The 18,891-nt window shown below is 40.8% G+C and overlaps 1 protein-coding gene across 2 annotated transcripts in view; it reads right to left on the minus strand.

Moving 5' to 3' along the window:
• Positions 1 to 18,891, minus strand: part of KLF7 (Kruppel like factor 7) — a 93,032-nt gene that overhangs the window by 46,629 nt on the left and 27,512 nt on the right. Inside the window, exon 3 of one of the 2 annotated variants that reach the window (XM_040984550.1) lies at positions 7,752 to 8,382. In XM_040984550.1, the coding sequence (XP_040840484.1) occupies positions 7,752 to 8,382 (631 nt within the window). The remainder of the gene's footprint in view (positions 1 to 7,751; positions 8,383 to 18,891) is intronic. The other variant, XM_040984551.1, reaches the window with a different exon arrangement.

Raw genomic sequence — 18,891 nt, forward strand, 5'->3', positions numbered from 1 at the left:
TCATCTGGTTTGCCCTGGTTAGTGCAGGAACAATAGAAATTACCTAGCCAGGAGTAGACATTCCCCACTGGGCACATGAGTAGCCTAGTAGCGTTTCACATCATACCACATGAACCTCTTAGGCCTAAGCTATAAAAAGTTCATTTCCTGATCAACCATTATCAAAGTTAACATTACAGTTTGTAGTACAATTAATCAGAATTTTCAAAGGAAGATGCAATATTTTACAAAAATTATTTTTTAGCAGTTTAAAAAGAGAACAATTCCCAGGATTCCCTTTTTAAAGAGGCTATGATTATTATTATTACACATGACTTTCTTAAGTTCTGAATTCCTTTTTTCCTAATCCAAACAATCACTCCATTATTGTTTTAATTTCAGGAGACATTAGGAAATTACTCTCTACACCAATTAACTCTTAGCCTTCATTCTCCTGATATGACATATACAGGATAACTATGATCATAAGGGCCATTAACATGCTCATTACAATAAAGATAGCTTCTGCATATGATCTGTCTTATTAAAGAGGACAGTTTTTACAAGTTCACACTTGCTTACCAATGTCATTCTTAGCTTGGCACAGATTTCTCATGACTGTCTTCTACATTAAAGACAGCTTGTCCTATTCTTTGAATGTTAGAACTTACAAAATTCTATTACCTCCACTGCCTTTTCTAAAATGAGATTCCTTTTTTCTCTTCCCCTTCCTACCCAGCCTCCTCTCACTCTAATTCATCCTTTTTTGAGATTATGTTCCCCAATAGAATGATCTTGTGGAACCGTATTTCAAACTTTTGCATCAAAAAGGGCCTCAGAAGTGGGGAAGGGATAATGTCTACCATATTTTAAAAATATTGTTTATGATGAAATACTTATTAATTTTATATTTTTTCTTTGTCACTCTTACTGTGACATACTTGTTTACTGTGAGCTACCAATTAGCCATTAAAAGGACAGCTGGAATAGGCATCCTTCAAAGCCTATCTTTATTATCACTTTACAATGATAAAATGAATATGTCTGCTGTGTATTTGCTGAAGTTAAGCGATTTTACTCATTATACACTTACATTTACATACATTTGTCTTCACCAATGCTAGGAGTTATTACATTACTAAATTATTGTGTGACAAAGTCTAGGATTTTCCTGACTCCTAAATTCTACCATCAATTATTTTCCACCAACTGATTTCGTACCCCTTTTCTTTTCAAACTCTGCTTAAGCCTGTGAATGTGTCAGATCCAAGCTATCAAACCCTCCCATTAAACTCTCTCCACCTTATGAACTCAACATTTAACCCTTATTCCGGTTTCCATCCCATAATCAGGGTTTAACGAGTTTCTGCCTCACTATGCAGGTAAACTTCATTAACAGCCACGTGTCTTAGCATATTAAAGGTCCTTCGTGTCTTAAAATTGCCCTATTTCAGTTACTCTTAAATAAATTCAAAGAATTCTTTTCTACAGCAGCGAGCAAGCAAAAAGTGGGTGACAGGCCCCCAACTGTTCCACAAGGGACATGAAACAACATTTTATCCCACTGATACACCTGACCTTGAATCAGGGCTTCTATTTATATAAATCAGTGTGTTATCACATTGGCATCATGTTAAAAGATGAACAGCACCGAAAAACACCCTGTCAAAAAGAGAAAAACATATTTTTATCTCCAAATCATACCTGATGCCCAAGTACTCAAGCGAGCCCCTACTCTGATGAAGCGCCCAGTCTCCCTTTAATATCCTGCCTCAGGATAACCTGCCCCATTTCTTTGCCAGTCACTCCACCATACAGTGCCTGACACTTCGGGGAAATTAAAATTCATTTGTGGGATGTCTAAAGAACAAACAGAAACAGGAACCAAGATGATCCACTAAATGTGATATAAATTGAGGGATGGCAGACATGGGTCAAATTTTAATTGTGACAGTGGAGAGCTTCATATCCTGAACTGAGTTCTTTTTATATTTTTGCTCCTGGGTTTCCCCTATATGTGATTATGTTTGCCTTTCTTACTTCATGGGCATAGTGTTAACCAGTCATCATTTTAAGAGTAAATAGGGATCGTTACAAGAAAATTTCACTTGAATCCTAAAGTAAACCTTTATTTATTACCACCAAAATTGTTATAGTAATGATCATAATGATATTAGCTGCAGCTGCAACCTTATCACTTCCTGAAATGGAAGATACTTCCTAGGTTAATTCTTCTACTGATTCTTAGTCACCTGCTGTGACAATATGTTTAAGAATCTTCCTCCCATCTATTCAGAAAATATTTATAGTAATTTCCACTGTCCACTTGTGTGTAATCCATACGGTTTACACTCCTCTTGATAAAGGCGTTTTAAAGAAAGGTTGACTGTTTTTCTATCATTACAAGTTAAGAGCTTAGACTTAAAAAAAGAAAACAGAAAACTGATATTCTTTGGTTTAATGCCTATGAGCTTGGACCCGGCATGGTAGCCTAGTGGCTAAATCCTCGCCTTGCACACAACAGGATATTGTTGCAGCCACTTGGGGTGTGAACCAGAGGACTGAAGATCTTTCTCTCTGTAAATCTGATCTTCCGATTTAAAAAGCCCATGACTTTTGTGATGCTAGACAAATTACTCGACCTCTCTAGACTGTCATTTTCCTCATCTGTGAAACAAAATAAAATAAAATAGTAATTCTATTATTGAGCTAATCTGAAAAATTAAACATATCAGTATTTTTAAAGATTTAACACATAGAACATGCCTATCACTTCATGAATATCTGTTGAACAATAAATAATATTTCAAAAATTTTAAATAACCATATTATGTGTACGACACATGCTACCTTTGCTTGTTTCCCAAATATTACACTTTTTCTTTTGTTTGTAATATCCTAGCCAACTATTTTCCCTAAGTCCTGATTAAATTTTGAGACTGTTATACGTATTTCAGTAAGACTGGACCCTAATGCAGATATAAAAAGTCCTGCAAACTGTAACCTTGTACTATTATGCCACCTGAAAAGTAGCCTTGTATGTCCCTCAGCACAAAATCTAGAATATCCTATCATTAACTATAGCAAATCTGGTTTACAGAAGTGCCCTCCAAATAGCACTTCGAAGGCACAACTTCTTCATATCTCCCTCCAGGTGAGCAAGAACCAAAGATTTAATTGTTGAACTTTGTCCTGACATTCTATCATGATCCACTGTTTATAATATAAAAAATGGGCATGATTGGTTTTGCATGAACTTCCAAATTCGGAAGGTCTCTCTGGGTGGTAGGCATCTAGCCCAGCAGTTAAGAAGCTCCTGTGGAGTGCCCAGTTGAAAAGTGTCAGTGCCAACTCCAGCTCCCCTTTCCAGCTTCCTGCAAATGCACACACTGGGACATGCAGCAGCTGACAGTGCAAGTAGCTGGGTCCCTGTCACTCTCAGGAGGGGCCTGCAATGACTTCCCTTCTCCTAGCTTCAACCCAGCCAGTTTCTGGTCACTCAGCATTGAGGGTGTGATCCAGCCTTTCGGAAATCTCTATGTCTGTGTATCTCTCTGCCTCTGTGTTTCAAATAAAATCTTTCAGAAGCTAAAAAAGGAAGAACTCTGTTCTCTTCATACAAAGTTCCATTTCTATTACAAGTTGTTTTTTTCTTCACAGAAGTGAGCAAGAAGAAATGGGGAAAACAAGACTTTCTCTTTTTATACAGAAACTTTTAACATGGTAACAAATACTTTTGCTGGAAATGAAATTTTTTTAACTTTGAAAATGAAGGTTCTCCTTACATCCAAATATAAGGATTATTTAGCTGACTCAGACAGGATGAATAGGATGAGGATCATGATGGTTATATCCCTGAAAAAGATATCTATAAAAAAAAGAAATAAAGAAAAGAAAAAGAAGAAAGAAAATGGAGTGAGAGAGAAGGTCTGTAATGATTTGATTGCTAATGGATATTTTTCTGCTCATGTCAGCGCTAACTGCTCTTTCCAGTGAATAAGCCATTTTCATATGCTTTTTTGCATTAGGATCTGAAGACTTCACAACCTCTGTTGGTCTCATGCCTGCCTCATCTCTTCCACCTCCAACTTCACTCCTATTCCTACCTTTACTTTATTGGGCAACCAGCATTTGTGCCCTAACTACCAACCTGAACATCTGTTGCCTTAAAAAAAAAAATCACCTCATTGCCTAACATCCTCTAGGGCAAAAAGTTTGAAGGAATCAGCATCCTCAAAAAAGAGCCACAGAAGGTGCCTGGGGGTGGGGAAGGTGGAGAGAGAGGGGGAGCAGTGAGAGGGATGTATATCTTTTCCAACTCTGTAAATTGTGTGTGTGTGTATATATATATATATATGTGTGTGTGTGTGTGTGTTAGGGGTATACACAAAAAAACATATATATATATATAAAATGAAAAAATATATATATATAAACATATATATAAACATATATATAAAAACATATATATATAAAAAACATATATATATAAAATGAAAAACACTTTAAAAGCTTAAAAGTTTCTCAGTGCAAGCAAATATATGTTCCAGACAGCATACTGTCTTCCTTTATACATAGAAGATGGAGACTTAGACATTTTATTTTATTGTGTGCTTCCAACTGTGTCTGCTTTGCAACACATTACCATGTATATGTACACACACACATATATAAAGTTTTTATATATGTACATATATAAAACTCTAGAGAACAAATGTCAACGTTTCTCATTCTTTCTCCACAATAGATTTCTTATTCTTCTTCAAAGTTTTCATTCTCAGAACACTTCTACAACTGAGAGATAAAAGTATTTCCACTGAATTAAAGTGAATTCTGTGTTAATAGCTCTCCTGAATCCAACCCGAGCCCATTTCTGATAACTCCACTGCAACACTTCATCCACCGCTCTCACCACCCCACTCCTTGTATCAGCAAAATCTTTACAATCCAAAATCCCATTGCCATACACCTTTGCCCTGAAGCTTTTACCAGTCCATTTCCAGCAATGTTTGCATTTAATTTGATTCCATTCTTCATGCTTTCCTCATTACTCTTAGTTCATCTACACCACATAAATTATCACCCTTGTTTTCAGTTCCCCATGTGCCCCATTCACACCAATTCCAAATAAATACTCTGATTCTCATCCATTTAATCCAAATTAATTCACATTCCCTCCCCTCATCCTCCATCCCTATCTGATTTCCCTGCCTGCCTGTTTCTCTCTTTGAGCACCTACTTTTCTACTTGTGCTTGTCTCTGAGGAAGCTTTTTACAGGCAAAACGCTTCTGTAGGATGCATGGCACTGCTTCCTGCACTGTCCCAGGGAAGCCACGCTGTTCTGTACACTACTGCCAATGTCACAGACACACTTGTAAGGCCAGTACCCCCTTCCTCAGCCGGTGTCCGCAGGCATCATCACCCTACACCCACTCCAGATCAACCCCTGGGAATGAAGAAAAGCACCTTTCTTTTGGATGATATTTCACTTTAGCTAACTGGCTTCTTTCTACTGTACATAAGGCACTTTTTCCACACAATCACTACAAATCTATACCAGCAATAGTAGGAATCTCAATAGTCCACTCTGCCACTGTGTTTAATGAGCTCTTACTGACTGCCAAGTATTTTATATGTATTTGCGTATTTAATCTTCCAAAAACCCTATACAGTAGATACAATGATCTCAATTTTACAGTTGGAAAAACTGAGACTAAGGAAAAGTAAATAACTTATCCAGATCAGAAATCCTGGAAGTAGCAGTCAGGACCAAACCCAAGTGCCTTGATTATCAAGCCGTGTTCTTAACTGCTCTGCAATATAGCCTTCCTAATCATGATTCAACTCCCTATGGGGAGGAGTCTTTCCACCTCAACCTGCCATAAGGCAAGAGGTTGCAGGTGCTCGGTCACATAATGAGCTCCACCTTGGTAAACAATGCACAGAAAACAAAGCCCCAAATAATGTACTGTTCATAACAGCTGACCTTTATGATGTCTCTGTTGAAAAGAAGGGGCAGAAACAAGGGGGGAAAATTCCCTGAACTCCGCGCAAGAGAACAGCTTCCACACAGCTAGAGCTGTCCAGACTCCATGTGAGGCAGGATGCAGCCCGCCTTACTGTAATTCAGAAGGGTGTGCCCAGGCACAAATGCCACAGCCCCTGCAAATCTCACAATTCTTTTCTCTTCCTGGTTTCTCTGGTTTCCTAGCGGGGAAAGGGTAGGGCAAAAATCAAGCTCTGAAGCCAGAGGGCACTGCAAAGTTTTTGTCATTACTCTGACTTTAGGAAGACAAGATTATAAATAAAATAATTTTCAGGATACTATCAGATAGGGGAAAATCTAACACCATCAGGGAGCATTTCCCTTGCTGTATGTGGAGTAGAAAATTTGAATGTAATCTCTGATGGAACACACAGAGTGAGATTTTGCACATGACCAGGAAGATTTAAAATTCTGTTGGGAGACTGTCCCACAAAGCAGCTAAGAGTCATGTGGGAAGTGAAGCTGAGAATGAGACGGTCACTGCCATAGCCATGTGTGCAAGTAGACAATGACAGTTTTCATTCTCCCCTAGGAATAACTTTGAAGTTCAAAATGGTCGTTTCTCTCTTCCATATTATACCATCCTAATTCAGGAAGGGTCTGTGCATTGCAGGAATATTTAAGGGACCCTGCAATATTAGAGCTGAGATAGCATTAAGAGCCAGATTGCCTACAGATGTGGAAAATGGGGGCCAGTCAGGAACAGGATATGCTCAAGGTCACAGAGACAGAAAGCGACAGTCAGAACTAGTACTCAGGTTGCTAGGATTTTCTGGCCAGTGATCTTTCCACTGCTCCCTTCCTTGGTGGCATAGTCGACAAGCCCTCAGAGCATCAAACACTTATAACTCATGTGTTAATTCCCATTTATCACAAAGAAAACTCTAGCATCTCCATGGTGAAGAACACGAAGCTCAGGCTTCAGCAGAGCACCAGCCTCACACTCTCCTGTGTAAAGCCCAATCTTCCCAATTTTCCCATTGCTCAAAAGATCTGCATGATTCCCTGGCACCATCACTGAAGTCCTGCGTGAAATATGCAAGTCCCCATCCCGCCCTCACCGCCCTTACCACACACATCGCAATGTAATCGCTTTAGCAACTTCTCAGTAACAAGCTCATTAAAAAGCAATTCTGCCATCTCTCCATAAAGCACGCGCCAGAGAACAATGCAAAAGAGGAGCTGCCAATTAATTATAGAATGATCACATCTAATGAACTCCGAAACCCTCCTGCTGTTGGTGACTTTGATGAAAACTCAGGGATGCTGGGAAAAGAGGAGATGGGGACACCCCGGCTACCTTGTTGAACTGTAAACGCTTTCAAATGTGCCTCCTCAGATCCGCACGTTGATCAAACATCCCAAGAGACAGAGAAAACAATGAGACGTGTCAGGAAAGGAACATGCATCTGTGTCACGCACAGCTGTGAGCCACACTACCCCAGCTCCCCAGTCATCCTTGGCACTGTTGAAATCTACACTGTGACTGGCATTGCCTCTGCAAGCAGCTCACAGTCAGCAAGAGACAGATCCATGTCCTGTGTTGAGGACATCTTGAGATTTCAAGATAGGAAATGAATCATTCTTCTTCCCCACCTGGGCCCCCCTACCTGCCCGTCACCACCCCACCAGGACACACATCTCAAAACAAAGAGAAGGCCTTCCCACCACGAGGCGAAAAGCAGGGGAAAGAAGAAACCACGTGCGGCCAACTTGTACCACTACCTGTGTGAGTCCTCTGGTGGGCCTTTAAGTGGGAGCTTTTTGTATAAACTTTCCGGCACCCGTTAAATTGACAGCGGTGAACCCTCTTCTTGTTTTCAGGGCATGCTTCAGCCCCTACCCCTCCTTGTTCACTGTCGCTTTGTCCACTCTTAACTGTCCCAGCTGCCGCCACGGCTGCTGCTGCTGTGGCCACCCCTCCCACCTTGACCGAGCTGAGCGCTGCCTTCTTGGCCACCAGTTTCAACGTCACCGTGCCATCCACGGCAGAGAGGGTCTGTGAGGTTTTGACCAGATGGCGGCTGAGCTCAGGGGATGATGGGGGCGTTAATGAGGTCACTGCGTTGAGCTGGGCCTGGTTGACGGCTGCGTAGCTGTCGAGAGAAGAGCTGGTTGGCTGGAGGCTGAGGCAGGTCTCAGACAGCAACTTGTCCCGAGAGAGCAAAATGTCCACTGCTGAGCTCTTCTCGCAGATGGCCGCTTCCACCGGGAGCAGCAGGGGGTCTAAGCGCCGGAAGCTTTCCTCGATGCACGGCGGAGGGGAAGCACGGAGGAAACAGTCCAAGTCCTCCCCAAAGGTCTCTGAAATCCTCCTGGGTTCCGTCTGTAGGTAGCGTTCCAATTCAAGGCATGTCTGCAGAAAGGAAGCAGGGAGGAGAGAAACAACCATCAGAGGCCAAGAACACCAGGAAGGCACGTGTTGACAGGCAGAGGGAAGGTACAGGGAGAGCAGCGTGGAGCTGGTTATCTGCAGTGCTGCTGTGGAAAGGTCTGACCTTGTCACTAACTCTGTGCATATTTTAGAAAACTCTGCAGAGGTTACATACAACCTCAACCACAGCAGGAAGAACTGGATCCTCAAAAGAACTAGATCACACCTTTCGGGGCTCAGAGAACAGTAAAAGCTTAAAAGATGCCCTCCGGTCCCCACAACCAATTCAGGAAGTCAGATTCCCCAAGCATCTGGAGGAGTTCCCACGTATGCAATAAAAATGGACAAACGGTTTGCATACCACAGACGACTTCTCCAGGACCAATTACATTCTTCAAAGCGGACTAGACCAAATCACAAATAAGAAGTCCATTTTCTAACTTAATCCGGAGAATGAACCACATCCACTCAACCTAAGAGGTGGCCTCGGCAGCCAGCAGCAAGCGCTGCCTTGGGCCTGAGTTCTGCAGCCATCAAGAATGGATATTGGGCTAAAGAGAGCTTTCAATAAAGCTTTTGAGGCAGAAAAAGGAGAGGAAGGACCGTTGAAGCTTGTTTACAGCAAGTTATTAAAAATATAATTACTACTTACTTTATGGCAAGAGGCGTGAACCTATCACACTGATTTAGCATCTCTATGTGATAAAAATAAGCTCAAACAGAGCTATTGAGACATTTTAGAGAAGACCCACTATAATTCCAACATGAAATTTTCATCTTGAAGGGAACATTTGGCGCAGCAGTTAGGATATCACTTGCAATGCCCACACCCAACATAGGAGTGCCCGGTGTGAGTCACTGTTCCACAGGGATTCTAGTCACCAGGCAGCACACACCCTGGACACTCATGTAGCAGACTTGGATCGAGTTTCAGGTTCCTGACTTCAGGTTGGCTCAGCCCCAGCTGTCAGGAGCATCTGGGAAATGAATAAGTAGATGGAACACCTCAATCTCTTTTTGTCTCTCCCTCCCTGTCACCTTCTTTTTGTCTCTTCCTTTCAAATACATTTGACAGAAATTTTAATTTGGGGGTCCCAGTACGGTAGCCTAGTGGCTAAAACACCTTGCCTTGCATGACCCTGGATCCCATATGGGTGCTGGTTCATGTCCCAGCTGCCTTGCTTTCCATCCAGTTCCCTGCTTGTGGTCTGGGAAAGCAGTAGAGAACAGCCCCAAAGTCTTGGGACCCTGTACCCATGTGGGAGACCCAGAAGCTCCTGGCTCCTGGCTTTGGATCAGCTCAGCCCCTGAACATTGTGGTCACTTTGGGGAGTGAAGCAGCAGATGGAGGATCTTTCTCTCGATCAATCTGCATTTCCAAATAAAAAAATAAATCTCTAAAACATTTTCAATTATTTTCATCTTATAAATCAGTAAGTGAGGACCAGAAAGTTTAGTTATCCATAGTCTTCATTAATCTATGTAAAATGGTGGAGTATCTTCACAGCAAAGTAGGCACTTGAGCAGTTTGTGCTTTTAAATTTCTCCTCACAGAAAAATCATGACATTCTAGACTCCTCAATAAAACTGTAATGCTGACTGGTACCATGGGTTTAATTTACTCAATCTTCTGGGTTTCAGTAGAAAATCCCAGTGGCAAATTTTAAATGTGACTAGCTGCAAATTCCCTGTCTCCATGAAAATGCTGTTTTTAATTCAATGTTCTGGCTCTAGGCTTTTATTCTGTTAAGAATATATTTTAATGATAAACAATAGTGGTTTTATAAGTGTCAAGGGTTTTATTTTAGTAACATTACAAACATTTGGTTTTTACTCAGACTTCTTATAAACTACATATTACTGAATAAGAAAATCAGGCTATTACGTATGAATTATCTTTGAGTCTCACTGGTGATTTTTAAAGAGATGAACTATTGAAGAGTCCCAATCTTCACTCAACCCTCATGTCAACAATGTTCTTTCAACTACTGGGCTCGTGGAAGCTCTTGTGTGAGTTAGAATACATAGTAGTAGAACCATGGAATGTAGAAGAGACTAAAAAGTTACAAGATCAAAATGACATGAATACTCACAGCCACATAATGTTAAATAACAAAGAATGTTGGAAAGTATTAATCAAGATCATCCTATTGTAAGTGTTTGCATTTTATTTTTTCTATTGATCAAATAAGAACTCTGATTCAGTAGCTTCTCACAACTTTAAATTAGAAAGCAATGCTGCCACTTTCTGAGGATCAGAAACTTGTACTATCCTCTTTCATCCTTTTTCCTTTATTGCACATCTCAAAAATTTCCTCATCCTTTCTCCATATCCTTGCTAAAAGTTATCACTTATATTTCTAATATTACAACTTCTGGTTTTAGCTCCAGTCAATTCATTCCTGAATTATAATATCCTACTTTCTGAATCTCTGTTAAACGTCACCTTCCTTTTCTTAAGCTATCGCGTACCGAGCAATAGCACCTGGTACTCAGCAGGTACATATTGTCTGTCAAAAATGAAATCAACTGTATTCTATTTCTTAGGTCATTTTATCTCTTCCATTCATCTTGGAAACATCTCAGTTGACTCTACAGTATATTCAAGTAGTTGCTTCTTATTATTCTCACTGCTATAAGCTTATTTCCAGTGGGTGAACCCAGCAATATTGGCAGCAGAAGCAAAAAGTATATTATTTAATTGCCAGATACTTTTGGATTTGACAAATATCTTTCAATTATCGATTTCCAGCTAGATTCCTCTGTGGTCAAATAGTTTATACAATTTCAATCTTTTTCAAGCTATGGAGATCTCTGTTGTGGCCCCAAGAATGGTTCGATTTTTCAAGATTGGCAATCTTAGAAATGACCACTGATACATGTCCTTCGGAACACAAATGTGGTTCTTGAGGTTTGCCTATAGAGCAGAACCAGCTCTCAGAGACCTAGACGATGGCAGTAAGAAATCAGTGTGACTGTTGGGAGGCCCACATTTTTTCATCTTCAGAGTTCTAAAGACCCAACATAGTCTAAAGACATTTGCACATTCACCTGGGAAGACTAAAACATAACCCACTCAGTGTGCCCTGGTTGAAATCTCAGGAGTGCATGAGTCACACATATTATCTAAAGATGGAGAGAATATGATCACCAGAAAAGTGGCATGAGTGGCAATTGGAGTGTGCTGGACAGCCCTGTGAAATCATTATGGAATTATTTTTGTCTTGAGACTTCCACTTCTTACAATAGCTAGAGAAAATGATGCCTGCAGAAGAGCTCATAAATTAGAAACTGGGGGAAAGGGTTTAAAAGCTTTCTCACTGGAAGTGTGGTGAAAGAGGTGGATGTTTGTCACAATGACTAAGACATATACTAAGACATACACTGTTTGGCACCTGTATCCCACAGCAGAACGCCTGGATTTGAGGCTCTGGCTAATACATACTCTTGTAGGCATCAGGTCATGGTTCAAGTGCTTGGGTTTCTGGCACTCATACGGACACCATATTGAATTCTGGGGACCTGGCTTCAGTCTGGCCCAGACCCAGATGCTGTGGGCAACTAGAAGGTGAATCAGCAGATGAACAATCTCTTCTTTTCTTTTCTCTCTCCTTCTCTCTCCTTCACCCCTTCTGTCTCTCCTTTTCGCCCTCTCTCTCCCTGCCTTTCAAATAAGATAATTTTGTAGTAAGTTGTTCAGAAACAAAATACCTATTTTGCTTCAAAGTATTTGTTGACTACAAAGATAGCAATAATGTGCAATGGAGATACATGCAGACATTGTTAACCACATAATCAACATAAGCAGTCTCAGTAACACCTGGTATTGATAAAATGTACCCCAATATTATATGCTCAAAGGGTGAGGCATTCCTGCCAAAAATGCATCACTTGAATTTAATTATGACAAAAAATCAGAAAATTTCAAGTTGAGGACCATTCTACAAAATATTTCCCTCGTACTCTTTGAAAGTATCAAGGTCACGAAGAAAAAAGGAAAAACCAAGAAGCTGCCTCAGCTTGGAGGACACTTAAAGAGAAATGACAGCTAAGGACAAAAGGATCCAACAAACAAAAGAACCTCAGTAGGAGAAATAATGCAATTTAAATAAAGCATATAGATTAGTTATTGATATTGTAACAGTGATAGTTCCCTAAAAATAACTATCATAGCTATATGCATTATGGGAAGGTAGAACTCTATAGACTATTTTACAATTCTAAGTGACTTCAAAAACACAAAAGGAAGACAGATCCATCAGCAGTCGAGGAGTGTGCATTGTGAATCTGCATGAGAATCCAAACATTTGTCTATCAGAACTAGTGTTGTACCCTGCTTCAATGACATGCCAGCCAGCATACTCCAAGTGTGAGTCAGCAACTGTCAATTTGGTGACATAAACTGTACCTGTGTGCTACCTCACCTTGGAGCTACAAGGCTTGTCTCAGCCTGACATAACAATACAACTAAAGGTTCTGGTCATCAACCCACACCATTCCAAAAAACTACGATCATCACGGAGGAGAAAATGTGCTCAAATGTATTGTGAATATCTTATCTATCTACAATCTGCAAATGAGCATTGCCAAGATCCCCTGATATCTATAATGTGAGATGCATGGTTTCCTCTTACCACCCAATCTTACAAAATCTTTCCTGAAATTGGTTTTAAAATGATCATTTTGTAATCTTTTTTTAGTACTCTTCATACTCATCTTCTTGTGAAAACATACTTATTAAAAATAAGACCTGGGTTTTTTTCTTCTTTTTAAAATGGAGGATTTCTATTTATTATTGCCATACCTCTTACTTTTTGCTTGTTTCAAGGTTAGAAGCTGAAAGACAACAGGATCATTGAAGTCTTACAAAGTATTTTAAGTTTTCCAAACTCCTTGCTACCAACAGTTATTTTCGTAAGCTCAGGAAAAAAGGTCCAATATATGGTTCTATATGGCTATAATGAGAGTGTTATCCAATATATTTCATTTAACCTTTCCTTAGAAAATCATCAATTACAAGAAACTTATCTGTCAGTATTACAAACATCTCTTGCCAACTTTTACCAACTCTCTTACATTTCCCCAAAGTGTTTCCTTGGTACATTTTTCTCCTTTCCATTTCCCTCATGTCCCTATGCTTGAGACAATCTTTCCTTTTCCCTCCTTCTAGTTGCTGTTTCATTAAAAGCTCAATGTAAAACCTATCTCCTTCAGAAAGGTGTCAGGTATATGAAGCTTATTATCATAAAAGCAATGATCATATTCTTTGTATTGATTCTAAGCTTTTTAAGCTAAGTCTTTATTATCTCACATGGCAGAAATATCTAAGTGTACGAAGCAAAGTTGCAACAGGTAAAGTTCTGTGGAAAAATGAGTCAGAACTGCCCTAATACATCAAACCCCCCCACTGATCCCTACTACTGTAACTGCAGATGATTTTGGTTAATTCAGACTCTCTGTTTCCAGACTTTTTAGTGTCATCTCTTTTCAAACAAAGTGTTGTGAATATAAAAATTCCAGCTTTTACTTGTGTCTTTTAATTTGAACATTAAAGAAAGCTACTGGCGCACTGTTTTTTATTACCACTCAAGACTTATCATCTTTGGATCCATATATATTTAAGTTGGGATGCCAACAAATAAAAGAAATTGCATTTTGCTGAATTTTTCAAAGCTAAAACTGAGCCAATGAAATAAAAGGCTACCTAGTACCACCTGTCTCTAATCAGCTATCTGCCATTTTGGTCTGTTTATCCAGCTGATTTTAATTCCAGTAAGTCTGTCTACCTATTGGATCTCAAGGGATCAAGACAGAAATATTTTTTTCAATAAGGAAAGATTCCAGATGCAAAAACGTGGGCAAGTACAGCTTCCCACTTTGTGGAAACTTGCAAAGGCACATTTCCTCTGTGATCAGACCTCAACCTGATGATGAGGATGATGATGATGTTGATGATGATGACTTTCCTGGTGAGGAAAGGGTGAGCTTTGCTTCCCAGAAAGAATACTGATGTAATTGTACAGGCAGGTGAACTACACTTGACTTCTCAGGGGAGCTTCTTCCTGACGTTTATTATGTGTGGTTTTTGTCACGTGCTATTAACCATGGTGTCACAGTCCCCAGAGAGTCTGAAGTACAAAAAGAAGGGGAAAAAACCTTGAATTTTTCCTGAGAGGGTCCCAAAGCCCAATTACATGTTAGTGCTTTGAAATCTTCACATGCAGGATGGAAACGCGGGGTGACAAAAAATAAGCTATGGATGAGTGGGCTTCTTTCTTTCTTTAAGTCATCTTCTAAAATACTCATTTATTGTCCAACTCAGATGTTCTACACTTCACACATTTTAGCAAAAACTATGAATTCCTTTGATTTCTGAAAACAACATGAAAAACTCTACGACTGAAAAACATGCTATTGAAGAGAAATCTGAGATATCTCCCTTCCATGTATGAGACAGTGGAATAGTGTAATAGTGTAGGCACATTTCTAATCTTCCAAGATGAAGTCACAGTTGAAAGACAGGGAAAGTGGAATCATGGCCAGAGAGAAGTGGGGCCATTTTCCTGAGGGGCTGAAGAAGAGGAAGACACACCGCACACGCAAAGAGCTCACAGCAGCAGCAGCTGAGCTGCTGAGCGCTGCAGCCATGTCGGGTGGTAGCAGAGCAGGTTGGAGAGAGAACATGACTACACTGATACCACTGCATGGGAGAGAAGATACATCAACCAAAAAAAAAAACAATCTTCTAAGACCTAGCAAATGATTCCTAAGAAAGCCTTAAGCAAATGATCACTTCCTTTTGACTTCCATTATCAGGAAACACTGGGATGGGAGGTTAAGACACAATGAATTTTGTCTAGAAAATGTGGGTTAAAAAGCATCCTGTATAAATGGAAACCTCTTACTACATTTTTTAGCTATTAGTTTTTTCCTAAAACACACACATGCATACACACACACACACATACATCACACCCCAGAGGTACAGTAATATTACATATTACTGTCAAAATCGTTGAACTACACAAAATAACCATGGTACTACAACCGATGTAAGATCACATTCCTTGCATTTGTTTCTTACAGCAACTGCTAGCTAAAGCTGAAATCAAATTAAATATTTCCCTCTAGTGATTTGTAAATTCAGAAAGGTAATGCAACAAAAATTTAATTCTGAACAAACATGAAAGTTGGGAGATTTCTGTCAAAAACCTTTTCAATGTTTCTCCTCCTCAAACTATTTGCGACATACAAAGAAAATATTTGTTTACATATTTTTCCTTGGGGAGGTAGGGAGAGGAAAGAGGCAAGATTAAAGGCCTGGGGAAGGGTGATATCTTTGAAATTACTTTCCCTAGGCACATGATGCTAAACAGCCTCAAACATCCCTTTCATCTTCCAAGAGTTCCTTCCTTGCAATACAGAAAAGAAGTTCCCCAAAACAAATCCATTCTCAAGTAAATGTGAAAGTAAGCTTTAAAGGCACACAGGCTGGGCACAGCTGGGAGCTGAGGCCGAAGTCTCATACTGGTTAAAAGATGACACTGGGGTCCCTACCACTCCAACAACGTGGCAGTACACCTTCCTCGTTCATAGTCCCTATGCTTCTCAAATGAGTGTCTTCTGGGGAACACAGTGCCCGAACACAGATACACTCAGTCATACACCAAAGTTGGTTCACAGTTGGCTTTTGCAACTTTACTCTTCAGAACATGGCAATGCGAAATCTGTTAGTCTGCCTTCTACCCACACTGCAGCTAAGAAGAATCCTTAATTACCCTTAATTACCCTCCTTAATTACCCTTCAGAAGAATCACTCTTGAATACTTGGCCACAGGCTTGTTACTAAATGCCCACTTCTGAGTGGTCAAGAGATACTACTCATGTGTCACAGAAGCTGCTCTGCCTGCTGTCCCTTCATCAGCCAGCCAGGCAGAGGTCAACACACATTGGTGGAGACCCCATTTGTTTCTTTGGCACTGGAAAGTTAGTTTAATTAAATGTCCCTGCTTCATCCAGTATGTGTCCGTGGACAAAATTAAATTCGTACCTTAAGTATCGATGGAAAATAAGCTACACACACTGGTAGTATAAGAGCAAAGGGCTAGATATGGACTGAGAGTGAGAGTGAGCTAAAACAGAAAGAAAAGAAAAGAAAAATGCACCATGACAATGGCAACCTGTCCCTGCTTGGGAGAGAGTCATTCATTGATCGAGTTCCTCACCAGCGCCCAGGGACTCAGAGGCCTCACTTCTAAGAAGTGATGGCTTCCCAAGAACAATGGCCCTGACTATTTTTCAGCTTCACCATTAATTTTCCATAAAGAGCCATTTTCTTGACGAGCGCTTGTGTCAGGCAGGGCCTGATGCCTCAGAAACCTGTAATTATTCTTGGCTCCCCACCCCCCACAGCCTCTGCACCTGTGTCAGTTCAAGGCACCAGCTGGCCATGTCTTGCCTCCTGCCTCTTAAGGGGGGATTGCGGGGGGGGGGGGAGAGGGGAGAGGGAATGAAGAGGAGGGAAGAGCATCACTGAAAAGCTAAACTCACAGCACTTGCCTCTTCTTCCAAAATGGGAAAACAAAACAAAAATTTCGAACTCACCAATCTCGACCCTTCTCCTAATGGGTCATGCCAAGAGAAACAAATACACGTTAATCAGCTAGAGAGCCCTCATTCAGTTCAAAATTACCGACAAACACAGTAACAGGGAAAGGTCTGACAAGGGGTTATTAATCCTGTTCTACAGTCTGCTCTTCCAAACCCCTCCACCCACTCCCATTAACTTTACACACATACTCACATATCCTCTTCAAACTCCATGAGCCCCATTGACACTCAGTGAAGACAGGAACATGCCGACCCGGTTACATCATCTCCTCTTCCTCCCCCAAATCACTTGCACAGGCTGACTCAAGCTACTGGGATTTCCTTTGTTGTTGTTGTTGTTTCTTCATGAGTGAACTCATGTCATTGACTCCCTCCTGGAATAATCTCATAGCCTTCTCAGCTGGCTTAAATATGGCCTTTCTCCTACCCTGCATTTAAAAGCACATTTGCATTTATGATTACCTCTTTTACTACAAAGCACAGTTGCATGCAAGTAGATTGTTTTCTCCCTGTCTCCCATTCACAGCTTGAATTTTCCAAAAACAACAGATTTGTTCACACGCCACTGGTGCCCTCAGTGGCAGATATAATTTTGTGTGGCTAGTGATCCCAGAGGATACTTTCTAAGATCGGAGCATGCAGGAACTTCCACTAAGGAATGTTAAAGACAATGTGATGGCACAAAGAGAGATGTTTGTTCTCCTTAAACCACAGAAAATAGCAGCCAAATATAAAGTAAGCCCTAAGCTTGATTTCCTGCATGGACAGTACTACTTTTACTTAGTTGACGATACTTAGAAATTGTGTTGCTCACTTGCATTACAGAAACAGAGGGGAAAGGGGGTATTCAAAACCACGGGCCCTGGTTACTCTTCACTGGTGCCATCACACTGGTGGAAGCAACTAGGCAACAGCTCACTCTTAGGTAAAAGGGGCAGCTACAGCACCTAGCCTCAAGGAGTATGATCAAAGCTCGACCAATTGATGCATTCCAAGGGTTTGGAACAGGAGTTGTATGTTGTAGTTTTGCAGCTACTACCTACTAAGTGTTATTTTCATTATGCTCCCAGGAAGAATGAAGGGTTACGGAAGAATAAATAAAACAACTGTCCATGTTCGCTTGCTGGATATGAAGGTTTAACTAGGCAAGGTACTCAGAATCAGGAAGATCAGCCCTGCAAACTAGCTATGAGGCTTTCACTGGGCTCAGTGTTCTTGTCTACAAGAGAAGTGGGTGAATTTCTCAAGGATGACAAGTGTATGATGCCCTGAAATAATGAGAGCTAAAAGAGGGAGAATCACTCAGAACAGGTTTGTGGCTCTGATGCCAATAGGGTAGGGCTTGGAAGAAGATGTTATCAGACTACCCCCATCGGACAGAATTCCAGTTCTCTGTTATAAGGCCCAAGACACTCGATAAAAGTTTATAGGGTACTGGGAAACCTTCATTTCCTGCTTAATCATGGATATCTATCTCACCAGCCTCTAAAATGTAAACTTCACTAGATTGTGAGCTCCTCAAAGTCACCCAGACCCGTGACTGACTTGCCGCCTGCCTCAGTAAGTAAATGAATCAAGCAATTCTCATATCAGTGAGAAAATGAACACAATCCTGGCTTGGCATGGGTGATAGAAAATAAAATGTCCTGGACCTGACGCAGTAGCCTAGTGGCTAAAGTCCTCACCTTGAATGCACCAAGATCTCATACAGGTGCCAGTTTGTATCCCAGCAGCCCTACTTCCCATCCAGCTCCCTGCTTGTAGCCTGGGAAAGCAGTCGAGGACGGCCTAAAGCCTTGAGACCCTGCACCACCCACGTGGGAGACCTGGAAGAGGCTCCTGGCTCCTGGCTTCAGATCAGCACAGCTCTGGCCACTGCAG

Source organism: Ochotona curzoniae, unplaced genomic scaffold (assembly GCF_017591425.1).
Source record: "Ochotona curzoniae isolate NIBS_2020 unplaced genomic scaffold, NIBS_Ocur_1.0 contig_4148, whole genome shotgun sequence".
NCBI lineage: Eukaryota > Metazoa > Chordata > Mammalia > Lagomorpha > Ochotonidae > Ochotona > Ochotona curzoniae.